Source organism: Corvus cornix, chromosome 4 (assembly GCF_000738735.6).
Source record: "Corvus cornix cornix isolate S_Up_H32 chromosome 4, ASM73873v5, whole genome shotgun sequence".
NCBI classification, from domain to species: domain Eukaryota; kingdom Metazoa; phylum Chordata; class Aves; order Passeriformes; family Corvidae; genus Corvus; species Corvus cornix.
Genome location: NC_046334.1, coordinates 47223526 through 47242472, shown reverse-complemented (window position 1 = coordinate 47242472; position 18947 = coordinate 47223526). Strand labels below are relative to the sequence as shown.

The 18947-nt window shown below is 38.1% G+C and overlaps 1 protein-coding gene across 1 annotated transcript in view; it reads right to left on the bottom strand.

Moving 5' to 3' along the window:
• CORIN (corin, serine peptidase) overlaps positions 1-18947 on the bottom strand; it is a 125819-nt gene that overhangs the window by 64543 nt on the left and 42329 nt on the right. The window contains 1 exon segment of the mRNA XM_039551288.1: positions 17775-17985. Coding sequence (XP_039407222.1) covers positions 17775-17985 — 211 coding nt within the window.

Sequence of the window (18947 nt, the reverse complement as noted above, 5' to 3'; positions counted from 1 at the left end):
GAAAGAAAGGGCACAAGAGCTGTCAAGCAGCCATGACTGCCTCCTGTCTGGAGCTTGAGAAACTCCTTAAATAAAGGGGATTTGACAAGGCAAGTGACTGTCTCCAGACATTTTTTAGTTTTTCATTCTTAGCTAATATCCTAATAACACTTCTGGTTTGACAGAGGCTCCCTAATACACAAAATGCTGAAAGAAATGCTGTACTTACTACAGAAGGCACTTGAGTTTCTAAATATCTGTGAGAAATAAGATGTCACAAAGCTAAAATGGAGTATTGATTTGATCTGTTGGTGAGTGGTAAGCCTCTATTATATTCAATCTGATATGTTTAATTTAACTTTCTGTTCATTTTTTACAAAAACACAAAACATGCTACAAAACTGAATTACAGTGAAAAGTATTGTAAGCAGTGATTCTACCTCATTCACTGGTGCAATGGAGCATACCTGATGATCACAAGTAGTCATTTGAAGACAGTACATTCGGCTAAGTTTGTAAGTTTTTGTTCTCAAAAAAAGTGTTAGCAGGGACATTACTTGAATTTACCAGGTCTGTGACAGAGATCTACTTGAGTTTACCACAGTTAGCCAATCTGCACATGATTTCTACGAATGAGAATGCTATTTGAAAAAAAACCCAAACAAATAAACGAATCATAAAGAGTTCTTGAGGGCTCTCAGATGAAGTTTCACACATGTCTGGAGTATTTGGAGTGATTTCTTTTTTTCCTGACCCACACCTGAATCATTAACTTTGAAAGCACTTCAGCTATAACCTGACATTTAGCAATCAGGCAATAGTATTATGTGTATGTCAATTTCTTAAAATTTAACTATAGCAAAGTTCCATCTATATGGCTCCTTGTTTCCAAAGGTCTTTCAACATACTGAACATTCATTTCAATCGAAATTTTAAAAATAATAGTAAAAAGTTATATTAAAATAAAACTATGCAGTGTTATACTTACGCATAATAGTTAAAGAGCTTCCAAAAATGTTGGAAGTAATTTTTTTCGGAAGATGTATCTGCACATTGAATTCTTTACATCTATATGAGAAAAACCCACAAATACAAGAAGTTCACCTCATTTATTTAAATTAAGCAGTCCAGTATTTGAATATACACTGCAGTGCAAATGTTTGGATACTATATCAGATTTTCATGGCAAGGTTCTCATAGCAGAAGGGATACAGGGGTGGCTCCTGTGAGAAGCTGCCAGAAGCTTCTCCTTTGTCTGAAAGAGCCAATTCCAGTCAGATCCAAGACAGACCCACTACTGGGCAAGGCTGAGCCCATCAGAGACAGCAGTTGTACCTCTGTAATATTTGAGGAGGCAGGGAAAAAATACTGTGCAAAGGCAGCTGCAGCCAGGAGAAAAAGAGTGTAAATATGGGAAAGAAGCAATTCTGTAGATACCAAGGTCAGTGCAGCAGGAGGGGCAGGAGGTGCTCCAGGCGCTGGAGCAGAGATTCCCCTGCAGCCCATGGTGCAGCCCACGATGAGGCAGCTGTGCCCTGCAGCCCATGGAGGTCCATGGTGGTGAAGATATTCACCTGCAGCCCCTGGAGGACCCCACACTGGAACAGGTGGATGCCCAAAGGAAGCTGTGGGAAGCCCACACTGGAGCAGGTTTGCTGGCAGTTCTTGTGACCCTGTGGTGAACCCTCACGGGAGCAGCCTGTGCCTGAAGGACTGCACACTGTGGGAGGGACCCCACACTGGAGCAGTTCATGAAGACCTGCAGCCCATGGGAAGGACTCACACTGGAGAAGTTCATGGAGGACGGTGTCACTTAGGAGGGACCCCATGCTGGAGCAGAGGAAGAGTGTGAGGAGTCCTCCTCCTGAGAAGGAAGGAGTGACAGTGACAACGTGCGATGAACTGACCACAGCCCACACTCCCCACCCCCTGCACCTCTGAGGGGGCAGGATGTAGAGAATTCATGACCAAAGTTTAACGCAGGAAGAAGAGAGGGGCGTGAGGAATGTGTTTTAAGATATGGAGTTTCTTTTCTCATTACCCTGCTCTGATTTGATTAGCAGTGAATTAAATTTCTTACCCCAAGCTGAGTCTGTTTTGCCTATGACTGTAGTTGGTGAGTGATCTCTCCTTGTCTGTATCTCAATCTATGAGGCTTTTGTTCTATTTTCTCTCCCCTGTCCAGCTGAGGAGGGGAGTAACAGAGCAGCTTTGGAGGGCACCTGGTGACCAGCCAGGGTCAACCTACCACAGAACAGTAATAATTTGGAAATTACCAGTCTTCTAAAAGACAACTGCATGGTGATCTAATAAGCCAAGCAGAATTTGCAGTCTCTAGAGAAGCTTTAACAAATCAGAAAACATGGGATTATCCAGCAACTGCTGCAATATTTGGCCCGGTTTCAATACTGAGTCATGTGTACTCCATAACTTAAATATTTCTGGATAATGATCAAGTTTAGTATGCACATATTGCTTAATATGCTGGAGAATGAAAATATTATTTAAAGTCTTTATCTTGATTATTCTTATTTACAGCTACTTGGAGACCAATAGTTTTAAAAATAAACTGGCAGGTCTTTGGCAATCTTACCATAACTGATTCAGCATCAGTGGCAGGCACAGAAGCAGGTTATAACATATTAGGGTGTGATTCTGCTCTTCAGGATATTAATAGAAGAACTCCTGAAAATGTATTTTGATGAAAGAAAGAAAATATTTTTATTTCTGTGGTTGGCTTCCCCACACTTAAAATCCAAACTTCAGTGAATTCAGCTGCACAGAAATACTAACATTAAGAACTGTAAGGCACCAAAAGAAATAAAAATCTGAATAGCAGACTGATGAACATATTCAGCTATTGCTGGTTTTCATTACTGTTCTTTCCCAAGCTTCATCCCTTCAATTGTTCAGGATAACTTTTTCTGTGGCCATACAATAAGCTGTATTCAGGTACTGAACCAAGTTAAAAGCAACTGTAGGATATTTTGCTGTATCATTCATAGGCACACATGCTAAGAATGATGATAGATCTCAGGCCTGAGGCAAAATAAAGGAATTGGTAATACAATTTTGAGAGATTTCTGGGGCAGGGAGGATGAGTACAAGGACAAAATGAAACATGATGTAATTATGGGAAGAAGAAAACAACAGCTCTGAAATCAAACAAGTTGAAGTGATGAGCTCACGCACCAGCCTTTGTGAGTTCTAATTGTCTTTAATCCTTTCCATGGTTTTCTAACAATAAAGACTTCTACAGAATATAAATGTCAGAAAAATAAGTTTCTACAGCAGAGCAAACACACACACTCAGGGTGGCGGTTTTCTAGAGCAATCATTCTTGTGAAATCTTTCTCAGTACCCTCTCACAGTACTCCAACATGGAGAGCAGCCCAGTCACTGACAGAGTTTTATGAGACAAACTCATAAACCCCTCAATATTGCTTCTTGATTCATGGATTTATAAATGAATTGGCTGCTAATGTTTCACTTTCCCACAATCAAGAAAATTAGGCATTTTTATCTTTTATTGTTTGGTTTTTGTCTCTAACTTGCAAGTTCATTTGAGAGTTTGAATTTTCTATTTTGTCTCTCGATGGGGGCTTAAATCTGAAGTTTACTTCTTTGCAAAAAATAAAATCTGAAAAGAAAGCAAGATTATTTTAGATTTTTGTGGTTATTTCACTTGATAAAATTGTAGTGAATCCATATAGCAACATTTAAGGATGGCGCCTCAATTCCATGTAACACTTTGTAACACTCAAAGCAGAGCTAGGTGCATTACCTCCCACCTAGTTTTTAGCTCAAGTGCATGTAGTGTTTTCTCGAAGCAGGTTCCTGTGTGTAAGATGCAAAACTAACCTATAAAAGGATAGGACCACAGTCTGAGAAACATCTAATATCTTAAAGGAGAAAAAAGGACTCAGAGGTGAACCCGGCAAAAGGCATAGCAGCTCAGATTCCCTGGGGTGAGAGCCTGAATAATGGTTGCAGCTGTTTGGACAAGATTAAGGCCTCACATTAATTGGCTGAACTGCGGGTCGGTGCCCACTCATCTGCCCTACAGGGACTCAGTATAAGGATTTACAGATACACTCATACACTCATGGATGCCCCATTTGCTGTCATGAAGCTGGCAATTACAGATGAGCTACAAGAGGAAGGCCCTTTCCAAGAGACTGAAAAAAGCCTGGGTTACACAATGAGAAAGAAAAATATGGAGATACTAAATGGAGTGCCTGCAGCATGGAAGAACAATCTGTTTAAAGGCTATGAGAACAGAAAAGAGTCAAAACCAAATTAAAAGAAAAAGCTGGACTCTCTTCTGTGGGTCCATACAGATTTTTTTCTCTAAGAATTACATGTCAAATTAACTACTCCTTAATAGTTGCCATGTCTCATGGCAACAGGAAAGAGATGGCTAGAGTTATACTTGCAAAAGTCTTAGAACACATCTGACATCCAAGAGTACCGTACTTAACAAAGAGCTCACACAGAAGTCTGAAGGCTGTTCAGACAGAGGGAGGAAATATAAATTCCTGATTCCAGTGAAAGTGGAACTGGGAACAAATCCAGATATACCATTAGATTAAAAAGACTCTTCTTATCCATCCAAAAATGAGTAAAGGAAGCAGCAGGTGCTGTTGAATTTTACATCTTCTACATCAAATGCTGTCATTTAACATCTCTTTCAGGCCTAGAAATGCTCTTCAGACAATGTGGCCAAAGCCTGTTGATATCATTAACAATGGACACATACAGTCTCTACAATGCAAGTTAGAATTTTTAGTCAGTGTAATAATTTATTTTGTAGACAAAACCCAGATAAATTATTTTGACCAAAATAAGGAGTCTCGTCTGAGTCAGCAGTGTACTGTGGCAGCCAGGAGGACCAGCTGTGTCCTGGGGGACATCAGGAACAGCATCGCCAGCCAGGCGAGGCAGGGGATTGTCCTGCTCTGCTGTGTGCTGGGGCGGCCTCACCTCGAGTCCTGGGGGCAGTTTTGGGTGCCAAAATGTAAGCTATTAAACTATTAGAGAGCATCCAAAGGAGGGCAATAGAGATCGTGAAGGGTCTAGAGGGGAACAATATGAAGAGAGACTGAGGACACTTGGTCTGTTCAGTGTGGAGAAGAGGAGACTGAGAGGAGACCTCATCACAGTCCGCAACTTCCTCATGAGAGGAACTGGAGGGGTAGGCACCGATCTCTTCAAGTTTGTGACCAGTGACAGGACTCGAGGAAACAGCATGGAGCTGAGTCAGGAGAGGTTTATGTTGGGTATCAGGAAAAGGTTCTTGCCCCAGAGGGTGGCTGGGCACTGGAACAGGCTCTCCAGGGAAGTGGTCACAGCACCAGCCTGACAGAACTCAAGAAGCATTTGGACAATTCTCCCAGGCACATGGTGTGACTCTTCAGGATGGTCCTGTGCAGGACCAGGAGCTGGACTTTCATGATCCTTGTGGGTACCTTCCAGTCTGGGATATTGTATGGTTCTATGAAGCAGCAAGAAAAAAATTCAGAAATCCACTCTAACTCCTCAGTCACTTTCCATGACAGCACAATATATCACAAGTTGGGCTTATAATACCATAACAATCAGAAACTCCTAAAGTATACACTGTACAGCAGAAGAATAAATTTTTCAATATGGCATTGAAATTATTGCCACAAAAAAAATCTATCAAAATTATTCAGTGTGTTTTGTACAATGACCATAATCAGTTGGGATGATCTGTCCTGACTAAAGCAATCAGCCCTTCCCGACTTGTCTTACTGATCCCATCACTTGATTCAAAGACAACAGTAAAAATGGGAGAGAGGCACTAAATTAATTCATTAGAGCTTTATTTCAGCCATGAATCAGTTTTAATAAGTATTATTAAGAATATTGCTACAATTATGAGCTATTTTTACAATCTTGTACTGTCTGCCAAAATGACTCCTAAATGAAGTCAAATTTCTGAAAATTCTTGCCTAGTATTTATTATGCAAATGACGAACGCACTGTTTATTTAGTTTACTCTATAGAAATTTCTTTAAAAAACCAAAATGAAACAAACTCTTAAAATGCCTGAAAATCCAGGTTACGAGGTTTTTTGATTTTAGCAAACAAAATTCGCACTTGGGAAAGAGAAGCTGTCACAGTGAAAAAGAAGTCCTCTATATCACACACCAGTATTTCAATCACAGTATTGCTACAGGAATTCTGGACTAACTGGAAGTAAATCATACACTGCACAGCTGTTCTAACTATTTGTATCATCAGGATAATAAAGGCACCCAAAACAATATTGTACCTAAAGAACTGTCTCCCATTTCCACAGATGACTGTGAGAGGTACCCTTAATTTCATGCAGTTTTCCAGAACTCATGTTTCCCTGTGCACTTGAGAGCATTGCCAAAAGGAAGACCTCAAGAATCAGCCCAAGTTAAAACTTTCTGAGCTGCATCTTGTCAGGAATCCTAAAGAATCACAGACACACCTCTCACTCATTGACATTCAAGGATCCTCTCTGTCAAGTAGAAAATCATTGTAATCCATTATCATGCTACTTCCAGTTCACATTAAAATCGTTTCACAAATACTTAAATCTGGCAGAAGCAGATGTCATCAATTTAAAGAAGCTGTCCCACCCGCCATCAGCTTGCTCCAGAACCTCTCCCCACCTCTCTTCCCTACTTCTTTGTGCCAGCACAGCACTTCATGCTGTTACACAATGGATAACATCGGTCACTCCTAATTTAATTCAGATAAGTTTCCACATCCAATTTGTCGTGGAGCTGAAAGAATACTCATGACAGGACATGGAAAAGACATGCGTGAGATGGGGAATAACAAGCAGGAGAACAGGATAATACTGATTCTTTCAGCACCACTAGCATTTTATATAGCATTATCTATCATGAAACAGTAGTCTGGAACATGTTCTCCAGAAGGGTTGTGAAACCTCCATCCTTAGAGATACTCAAATCTCAATTGAGAATGTCCCTGAGGCGTTTCATTCATCTTTAATGCTGGTCCTGATCCCAGCCAGAGGAGTTCGAGAAGTTTCTTTCCTCCCCACCTGCATAATCTTGCAATTCCAGTTTGACTGCCCTGCTCAGCCTGTGAGTCTGGTGCTTGCCACTGGGGTCTTCAATAGGGCAACAATAACTTCTGACAGAAGAGACAAACTTGTGAGAGGAAGAATGCCCCACTTACTGAATTCTCATTAGGTTTTGAGTGCAGGTGGTTTATAAGTTATTTGTTAATAAGATGGGCACTAAAAGAAGCTAAACATGAGCAGAAAATATATACAAATTCTTGGAGAATTCTTTAACCACGCTTCAATACAAAACCATTTTGTTTACTAATTGCTGCACAAGAGGATGTACTCATATCTAGTAAAAGAGTTCTATCTACCAAACTAAGATAAAATGTTACCTCCTCTGTATGTTTCTGGTTGTGAGCCCAGGTACACCAGTCCAACAAGAAACGATCAGTGTTAATACTCCCAAAAGGTTTATGAAAATGCAAGGTTTTACCGAAAGTTCCTATCCTACAATTATTGCAATTTGTTAAATTAAATAAATTTTATTTTGTGAAAAGCATGTTTTCTAGAAGATAGATTAAATTAGCAAACAAACATTAACAAAAAGCCATGCTAATTTTAAGAGTAGTTGTAAACAATTATTTCAGCTGCAAAAATGATAAGAAATATTATATTGCATGTGCAGGAGAATGACTTATGATCTCTAGTTAGCATACCAACTTAGGAACCATAAACCACAGCTTATAATAGATAATACACAGAGCAAATCATTGCAACAACAGGACTGAAGGTAATCAGTCAATAACATATTCATTAATAAAATAACCGGCCCTCCTGATTTTCCTTTCTGCCTCCTTCCCTTAACTTCTCTGAGCAGCATTGTGAAATACAGTTTCAAGCAGATATTCCCATGCCCAGATTGTTCTCAAAAATGTTTGTCTATTTGATAACCTTTTAACTCTGCTGCATCCATAATTCCCCCCAACACATGCATTGTAATTAGATCAGTGGAGAGGGTGAAACACTCCATGAAGGTTTGATGCTGCCTGCTATGGCAAATGCTGGCTTCACGTGCATTGGACCACACACATAATTCTGGCCAATGTAGGATCCCATTGCCTATATTTCTATATTACTTTTCTAACTTTTAATTTTTTAAATTAATTTCTTAGGCACAAGAAATTAATATAATTTACAAATTATACATACCAGTAATTTTAAACAGTTTGCGAGCAGGGAAGGGACAGTTGTCTGAATGCGGAAAACACATTCTCTCCAGCATCCTATTTCTCTGTCCTTTTCCCCTATATTTTGCCCCTGGTTTGTCCTTCCTGACACTGCACCTGTGTAAAAGAGTTGGCATCACAGAGGCCAACTTCAGGCCCTGTTCCTGTAAGGGCCTGTACCTAGATCCAGTGCTGCCCCTAGTTATTGGGACCCTTTAGGTCCACCCACAGCAGCTGAGCCATGACAGTTAGAGAGATGCTTTCAGAGACTCCATGATGTTTCTGATGTGTAAGGTAGAAATTGGGGATTAAGTTCTGTAGGCACAGCCACAGATACATAGACTTTATAAACAGAAGTTCCCCTAAGGTAAAGACATTTTCTCTTCTATTTCCCTTATCTCCCTCTTCTAGAAGCTGTGAGGAAGAGCTTACTACTTATTAGAGCAACTTCCCAAATAAATTTCAAGTTTCAATGCTCAAATACTTAAGCACTGTTGGTGATTACGGAGTGCTTTTTCATAAGCAACCCATTTTTTTCTGTTTTTGCCCAGGGTATTATTTAGGCATCCAAAAAGAGAGTTAAATGGTGCTTTTAAAATTTTTTTTCCCCCTCAACAATTATCCATATCTGGAGAAAGGGTTCTCTAAGATATGCTTGTCAACTTTAAATACAGGCATTTTGGCCCATGCCACAGCCTTAGTGATTTTCTCCCTAGCATTCCTTGCAAAAGCAAACTTTGTATTTGTCACATTTATATATGGTCTAGGCTTGAAAGCAAGTAGTAGTGGCTCCTAAGGTGATGAATATGACACATTGACTTCATGGTCTGAGTTCTGACGGACTGTACTCTTAACTATAATCTTCTCATTAGCACATTGTTTTCTGCCCTGTGAATAACAGTTAGACAAGACTAATAATATAACTCATTAACTATGAAATTATTTATGAATAATACAGGCTGCACTGAGAAGAAAGGTATATCTCTAGAAATGGAATTTTGTAACCACTGTTTCTTCATTCATTTCTTGGCAAGATGGTCCACTCCATTTCTTCAGAGAAATGTGAGCATTCCCTTCTTTGAGGTCAGATGTAAACCAGCTGTTTCTTAACTAAAGGTCTCACTCATGTCTCATGAAGAACATGTTATACTCCTAGGACAGCAGAAATAAAATTATGGTTTTTGAAAAATTATCTTTCCTTAGAGCAGGAATTGGGGCTTGAGGATTTGTTTTCTTCTTGTTCCTTTCTCTGTGCATATATTTCATCACTTTCTGGATCTGCATATTGTAGATTTTCTTTGATCCATGTATCTATTTATTACTTACTCAGATTTCCATTTCAAGTCTCCCTGATTTTATTCACTGTCTCCTTATATTTAGAAATTCATGTCTGTTCAGTACACTCACTGAAATGTGTTTTCACTAATGACTTTGCATATGACATCTGTTACTGCACATAAACACTTTCAAAAGTACACAGGAACTGTCTAGTGCTATTTTAAAGATACCTTAAACAGAGGGTTTTGCTAGTTTGAATCCCTACCCAATGTATTACACCTCTCAACCATTTCACTTTCTTGTTGCTGTAAATTAGTTCTTCTAATTAGAAGTACTTCTAATTAGTACTTCACCTTGAATTAGTGTGCTATCAATTTGATGGTAGACTGGAGCTGACACTGAGTATTTACATTGTGCAGGAAAGATTTACAAAATGTTTCTCACAGCATATTGACTATCTGCCATAGCAACTCTATCCTCAACATTTTACTTATCAAAAAATTACACCATAATATCATTATTATTATTACTATTGGTTGAATTACAGTTATTGGAAGGTTATTAACTGGTAGAAAGGACAAAATGAAAGAACAAATTATTCATTTGTTTTGCTGTTCTGGGCTTTTTCAAGTAACACAGACCCTGTGTATTCCTCAGCTTTTCTGCTAAACAGTAATATATCAATTCCCTTAGGAGGATGCTTTAAATCAACAATGACAAGACACAAAAATAACTGGCAGATAGAGAACAGTATTTGTGTGGGCAAGCATTTGCAACTTTATCCCACTCTCTCTATAATTTTTGCATTCCTTTTTGACAGGATTTGACTATACATGTTTGTTGGGAAGGATGAAAGTTTGGTAAGAAAGTTTCACAGATATGTAGGCTTGGCAGAAAGATCTCTGAATGTAGAAACTGAGGATGAGATAGAAATGAAAGCAAGTTTTGATATAGAGTAAAAGATGTTTTGCTGGACCAGTGATCACTGAATAACTGAGAAGGCAAAGGTTGGAGATGAGTTGGAAGGAGATTTTTATGATTAGGGCAAAGGTATGTGACTACAAAGACATGTTTTTCACCAAGTAAATGAGTCTCAAGAAGAGCATAAATAAATAGAAAACATATCTTTACCAAAAAGAGAGATATGGCAGGCAAACAAGAAATGTTGATGTAGCAAGAAGAGAGGTCTGAGAATTTTCCACTGTAAGCTTAAATTGTAACTTGCTTACTCCTGTGATTGGATAATAATGACTATAATATGGTGATGGTAGTAGCTATGATAGGCTATAGGCAAATGTAAAGGTGTTGTGTATGGTGCTTATTGGTTGTTATGTATCAAGATACTCAGTGAAGAAAAGTATAAAATGCTTTGTAACTTGAACAGAAAGGGGCTTCAGGTATGCCTACAGCTGGAGCTGGCAGCTGTAGGGCTGGCTCTGGATACCCACTCTCTGGACTGCTGTAATTTTGCCTAAGCAATAAACAGCTTTCAAGAGAGCCTCCTGAAGTGCAGACATCCTTCATAGACACTTCTCCTATACATGTTTTTCATTAGCTGGATCTCCAAGGCTGTGTGATTCAAGTCACAATTGCATTTAAGTGAACAATACCCAAATTTAAAAATGGAAGATGGGATTATGACTCAGTTATATCCAAAGACAGATTTTACAAAATCAGTCTGCTGGATTCTGAAGGGCTGCAAGCCAAGTCATGGCAACATTTAAAACATGTCACAAGGACATGTGATTTCAAACATTCTATGTATATATCACTTCACTCACTGAACATCTTGTCTTCTTTATTTTGAGTTGAAGTTTCTAATCTTCTGTATCTCCTTGACAAGCAACCATTGCCAAAAACTACATCTGGAATAGCCTTTGTGAATCATGTTAAATTCCTTAGGCTAAAGGGGCACCATCAAAAAGCAAGTGTATTAAGAGGATAAAGCAGCTCCCACAGGATGTGAAAGGCAGGACTGCGAACTCAGGAAACAACTGGTAGCCACTTTATAAGCATCTGAAAGAAGCCTCCACTCCATGTGCTTGGGTCATGGCAAGAACTACACTGGATGGAGTCATGAGAAGAACATAAAGAGACAACATAGTGGGTGGTAGGAGAAAATTGTCCCACCTTATTCCTTGGAGACCTGATAAGTGATTGTCACCATTTCAGTAGTTTAATTTTTAAAAGTAAATACCACCAATTTCAACGAAAGCATCTCTGATAGGTTTATGAGAGAGGATTCTAGATGTCCTTCCAGGTGGGTTTCTCAATACCTTTGCTTCAAAAATTGCTCTGAAACTAACTTCACAGATGTGTAAAATTTAAACATTTCTTAAAAGCTGCAGAATGGCAAAGTTCCCTGCGCAACCATAATTTGACATCTCCCCACAGGTGCATTATAAAAAGATAGTGTAAAAGCTGGGTCGCACACTACCTATGAGACTGTTCACTCAGAGGTCATAGCAGCTGCTATTTGTCTTGGCATATTTACCTGCTTTTGTTGTCAAAATTTAGTAGATTAAAACAAAATTGAAGCATGCCAGTGGAGGATTGCCTATACAAACTCATACATGTCCATACATCACTCATACACAGTTAAATCCATTATGGACTTTGCATAATAGATATTGACTCAAATGTATGCTGATAGCTTCCTGTTCAAAGCCTGAAAACAAAAATTTTCATTAGCTATGTAAACAAGATCTATGTGATCAACTACTTCTCCTAAATACTTCAAAAGCCTCAATTAACTCCATAAAGGAGTTTTTTAATAACGTCTTATTATTTTAATAAGTTTAACTGTTCTAACTGTGATAAAATATAATTAATCCACTGTCAGCAGGATAAACAACACGGATAAGTTTCGAGTGAAGTTCACAAAAGCAGGAAAAAGAAAATAACCACATCACTGGTCTCATTCATGGATTATACCAAACATGACAGACAGATATCTCTTTCTCTTTGAAGATTGATTCTCTTCCATTTTCTAAGAGGACATGAATGAAATTGCTTTAAGCTGTTGACAGTTTTTAGTAAAAGACACCACCATTCTGGATTTGGTTTTTTGGACCTAATATTTCATCCTATTTTATGTCCACAATGAAAATTACATTATTTGGTTTTTTCCTTCTTATTATTTATAGAAAAAAATGCAGACAACCAGAAAAAAAACACAGAATAAAATTTGCCACTATGAGCCATAACAGCAGCTCTTCAAAAATATTTGACTGAACACAAACTATTCACAGCTTCTTAGAACCTATTTGGTATTACCCTAATTTTTATTAGTTAATTTCTCCCATTCCAAACATACCATGTTGACCTATTCTGACCTCTTTGGCTTTCTACAAGCCTTTACCTGGCTACTGCTGTGTGTAGCATAGATACTACATCACAATAAAATATTTGTTACATATAGACTTTTACATGACAAACTTCTTTGTAGGAAAGAGTTCAAAAATCAAAGAAGCCTTTTCCCTTCATTGTATTATTTTGCCCTTCAGAATTAATCTGAGGGGGGAAAAAAGGTTGAATTATGGCAGAGAGTTTTGCTATGCATTCACTGTGCATTAGATCACAAATGAATAAATAAGTGAAATTAATTTTCAGACTTTAATCAAGACGAAAAATAATGTTGTGCCTAAAGATACAGGCTATAAATGTTACAGATTAGTTCTCTGCTCTACTGAAAATTTCTTTCTCAGTCTCGGCTTCCCCAGCCATTAATGTGACAGTATAACTTTCTCTTCCTATCCTTTACTTGTTTTCTTCATGTGGGCTATAAACTTTCAAAGGCAAGAGGTGGCCCCTCAGTGCATGTTTGTACAGCATCCAGCATAAAAAGCCATGATCTCAGATGGACTCTTTGAGCTCTAACTGAAGACAAGCCACTTCACGACTCTATTTACAAAGATACCCAACATGAAAAAAAGCATAATGAGTAAAAAGATACAGAAATGCAGGGCTCATTGGAATTTCAGCTTGGGAGCATATCACACTTTCTAATTTGCATTGCCCTAATTCTATTTTCTAGGTGGAGCCTAAATTAAGTTTGATCTCCAAAGATATGAGGCTCTGAGGACCTCTCAATGGAAGGCATCTCCTGAACTTTCTGGAATATACTTTTTAAAAGAGGATTAATGTAAGTACTCAAGCTATTATTTCTGTTTTAAAGGCATCATGACCGCACAGGGTTATGAGAATCCATAAGCTTCAAATTTATTCCCAGCATAAAAAGTCAAAATAAGCCATGTACACAGGCCTTCAGGATCTTATATGGCCTGCCTATTTTTCCAAATCTTTGGATGAAATTTGAGTATTTCACAGAGTGCAAGAAATATTAGAAAGCATCAGTCAACCAGTCTGTTTGCATTATGCAGTTATAGGCTGACCCACTGTGAACTTCTCTAATGATTTTGAATCTTTAAATTTACCATTAATTTTGGCTTTAAAATACATCCTTCTTTCCCCCCTTTTGAAATCTGAAGACATTGCAGTCTAACTTTTATTGTCTTCTTGCATTGTGGAATCCAGTGCACCTGAGTTGCTATAAATAAACATCCTCTATATTGTAGTAACTGACCTTTGGCCCACTCTTAGTGTCTTACTGTGCTAAGGGAGAATTCACTAGATTAAATCATTAATCATAACCAACAGCTCTGAGGACAGGTCTTTCTTACAACAGATAAGGTACCAGTATTGCATGTGGTGGTCAGAGGATACAGACTATTACTACCCAAAAGAACAAAGTTACTACTGGGAATGTTTTAGAAGTCATTAGCTCGGCACATGTAGTTTAAGGTGTTCTTCCACCCAGTGGTGGTATTACTTTTCAGAACTGAGTCATGTTTTCTTAGCAGTGATGCTGGACTGTGCTAGGAGAGGGGTTTTTGAGGCTGATTTTGAAGCCATATTGGAAAGATCTCATCCATCTGCTCAAGAAGGAGGAAGCTACATAACACCTTTAAATAAGCAGTCCTTTACTACACAAAGCATGCAAAAAAGCCTTACTGCACTTCAACTTTCCATGTTCCATTTTCACACAGGTTTTAGTTGTACTTTCAAACTTTATCTGTACTGGAAACTGGTATATAGATACTGTTATATATTTTATTAAAAGAGCAGGGCTAGCTGATTTTATAACCAGTTGCTGAAATTAAATACAGCTTTTTAAATTAATGTATTTTTACTGTCACACATGACTTCACTGCAGTAAGAAATAGAAGAATATTTCTGAAGAGCAACAGTACTGTGGCAGTATTCAGAAATCCCTGTACCTAACTACACAAACACTGAATATGCTCTCTGCCTAGAAACTTAATCTCCTTCAAGTGTTAATGAAAACAATGTTTATAAATACATGAAAGATAAATGGGAAACAGACATCAGTTTAAATATCAGAGAAAAGCTGTGTAATGACAGCCCACTGAATGCCAAAGATCAGTGCTTGTAACTCTCCCTCTTGTTCCTTCTTGTAATGCACTGTTATAGTTATTGCTCCCATGGCTGCAAGCTGCCAGCAGACTCTCAACAATATCTAAGAATAGACATCTAGGCATCACAGGAGTTTCATCTCTTTCATACTCTGTAAACAATATTTGTCAAATTAAGCTTTACATACATTAACAAAGCAACCGAAACAACTGCTTCACAAAACAAAGAGAGATCAACAAAGGAAAAATTATGACCACATATACACTGATGTTAGAATGCAACAGCTGTAACTGCTGGGAGGAAGCAGTGATGATGTCAGTAACAGCTGTTCACAACATTGGTGGATGTTTTGTCATACCGTAAGTTAAAGACAACAATAGTCCCCCCAAAAAAAGCACTACAGCATATGGACATATCCCCATATCACCAGAGGCTTTCCAGTGACTCTTCTGCTTCAGTATGTTTCTGCTTACCAGATTCTCCTGTTCAACAGACCTAACACAGGCCTGTCTCTTTCATTTTTGGTATCTGCACTCAGCATACACAAAGTAGCTTCCCCCTACTATGTCACGTGCTTTTCTCTAGATCTCACTGACAGGAGTTATGGGGGGAAGGCAGAGAAGGGGCTGGGTTGAGAAGGGAAGGGAAGGTGTTAAGTAACTACTTTTTGCAGATCTGATGCTCCTTAAAATAAATTATTCTAGGCTTTGAAATATGTGTGTTTGCCTGCAATAATTTGATGCTACAAGAAAGACAGTAATCACAAAAATCACTTAGTTGCCCACAGGAAAAAAAGGTATTTTCGTTTAAAGAAGAAACCAGAAGTTAAATTAGGACAACTGACGTTTAGCAAACTAGACTTAACTAACCAGCACACTGTCAGTCCACTGTTATGGTTCTTCCTGTGGTTGCCACTCTGACTGCAGTCACTGCATTTTCAGTGACATCCATGGCACACTCTGGAGACATAATTACTAAAACTGAAGTCAGATTCTAACATAATCTTATATCATTTGCAGTCTCACATTGGACTTTCTTCCCCACCAGTCTGCAGAATATTTTCCACCAAAGAAAAAGATTTTAAAATACAAATAGAGGAACCACTGTGACCTCCAGGACATAAAACAGGACATTGAAATCCAGTTCCAGCTTTGACGTTATGAATTTTTGGGAGAAGGCTGCTGCTATGGAAAAAAATGAAAAGCAAAAAGAGGAAGGAAAAAAACCCAAACAAAACCAAAACCAAAACAAACAAACAAAAAAACCCCAAAACAACACCACACAAAGAAAACCCCTGACTCTTGACTCTCAAAGTATTTTGATTGTCAATGAAAACCAGAGCAAAAACATGTCTTCAGGAAAGAAATGGAAAAGAAAATGTATAAAATTTATCCTTTCACCATCTACTTATTTAAGAGCTTTGCACTTTTGATACACACAACTCACTCTCAAAAGGTTTGTGAAAGTCAAATTCCAAACAAGGCAGAGTAAGTGAAGCAACAGAGAAATGGCCTGTTCAGTTGTCGAACATTTAAAAGCATCAATTTGTTACCTGAACCCACTTTTCTAAGATTCCTTAAGTAGAAGAATTGTAATACTGAATTGGAGCAGAGGTGCTGTAACTAATAATGCACTCAGTTAAACAGGGTTAATTACAGCTTTTGATAGGCTAACAAAGACGTACACAGGTGTATTTGGATTAAACCACTCAGCCAGTCTAAAGGTCAGTGTCATTCCACTGTTACCTGTGCTGCCTTTCCTCCCCACTAATCCTATCCATATCATCACATGTACATGTACATACATCACATGTACATCACCTGTACATGTTTATTCTGGGTTAATTTTCTGTCAGTTTAGTGAGCTTAATTAGCCAGTCCAGGAATCCTTGTGATACACTGGAAATGGCAGGCATACATTTCCTGGAGTGAGACTGTACCTTTCACTGGTAACTGAATTTTAGACCAGCTTTCACAGAACTTCTTTCATAAGTATTCTATTCCTTCTAAACAACTTTTGTCTTCCTGGTCTTGTTATGTTATTTGAAACACTTATTCCATTGTCATACTCTCTTCCACTGAATTTCACAGTGGAGGAACTGGAAATAAGGAAAAATGAAAACAAGGAGAAAGAAATCGATTGTCTCTCTTTCCCCCTCCAGAAACATCAAAGATTGTGTACATATACTAAGAAAATATTCCTTTTCCCCTTTTGTGTCATGTTTTGATTTTAGCTCTGCTAAACTCACTGATCCTTTTTCAAATCAAACTCAATTTAAAAGTGCATGCACATTATACTAACACTGTGAAATTATGTAAATGCAGAAAAAATACATGCTCCTTAAGCTTTTAGAATAGTTAATGTCACCCTGAACGTATCTTGCTAATTTAATACCAAAAAACATATTTAAAATATTAACTTTGATGAAGGAAATGACTAAAGAAATTTGAAGTTTAACTAAAGGCCATCCAATTTATGACAATATTATACATATCAAAGGCATTCTTGTTGTTCAAAACATTCCATTTTGGCATAGCCAGATTGGAGAAATTAGGCAGAAGAACTCTGGACAGGCTTCTTTAGGAAAATAAGCCTGACTGCTGTAATATCACAGTTTTTGTTTATATGGTGGCAATATTTTTCTAAAATATCTCTATTACAGTTAGCTTATCATGGCAGAAATGTTGTCAGTAGCTTTGACAGACAGGAATTTCACAATGAGAAGGTCATAGGCTTAGTTTGGAACTTCTCTTGTCTGATTAGACAGAGAGTATTTTACCACAATTGGCTCTAGTCACTGCTGGATTTTCACTCCCAAATACCTGTCATCACCGTCATGGATGCATTCAGGAAGAGCGAGACTACAGCCAAACAGCAGAATGTGTTGATAGCAGTTGAGACGATTGAGATAACTGAAGAACTTCAGGAACTTGTCCATTTCAACACTTTTGACAATGGAAAGAACTGAAGTTCCAGTGGTGTAGTTATATGGCAGCACTTGGCACTGGCTGTTGGTGATATTTATGCAGGCACCTGTGAAATCAAAACAATATGTTTAGAACAATAGTATCACCATTGAATAAGTTGGTTCAAAGCACATATTGAATTAATCAGTCAGTATATACAATATATAAGCAATTCTGGTATCTCACAGGTAAGATTATTCCATAATGTTATCATAATACTGTCAAAAAATAAGAAAAAAAATTAAACCAGAGAAGCTTAGCTTGGAAAGCCAAATAAGCTTTTAGATATTTTCACAATCCTCTGACTTTGTACAAAACTGGACTAGAAATAACACAAAACCAATTTCTTTTGGACACGGCCTGGATACAATCAAATTCAGATTAAGTTGAGAGTGGAAGTCACACAGACAAATAATGGGTTCTGAAGCTGCTCTGGTTTTAGTGTTCCCATAAAATTTATCTTTTTGCTACCATTCTACTTTCCCAAGTAGAAATTTCATCAAGTGGAATTTCATCAAAATTATTCAGGAGATCATCATGTATCTCCTGAGGCACAACTGCATGATAGTCCCTGCCATGGCATGTGGCAAGAAGCACTGACATTTTGGCTGAGATCATGTGCATAGACTGCTTTAGACCTTTTAAAATTCACACAGTCCTGACAGAGAAGGGCTACAGTTCCTTGGAGCTATCTGGTATTTTTGTGGTACTCAGTGGCTGGACAGGGGAGCAATGAATTCAAAATTCATGGATAAGAAGAAGGAATTTTGTGGCAATTATATAATAATTTCTAAAACAAAAAAAAAAGACTAAACCCAGGACCTGTCCTTGCAAACAGGATGATCACACAGAGTAGAGTGCAAATAATCTCTCTCCATCATTCTCATAGGCTCCCTTCAGGTACAGAAAGGCTGCAATTATGGGGAATAAAAACTAGTTTTGGCAATACCTATGGGCAGGTAAGAAGAGCAGTGAATGGGGATAATGGCCATGTGAAAACACTGTAGATTAGAACAGCATGGTCCCTAA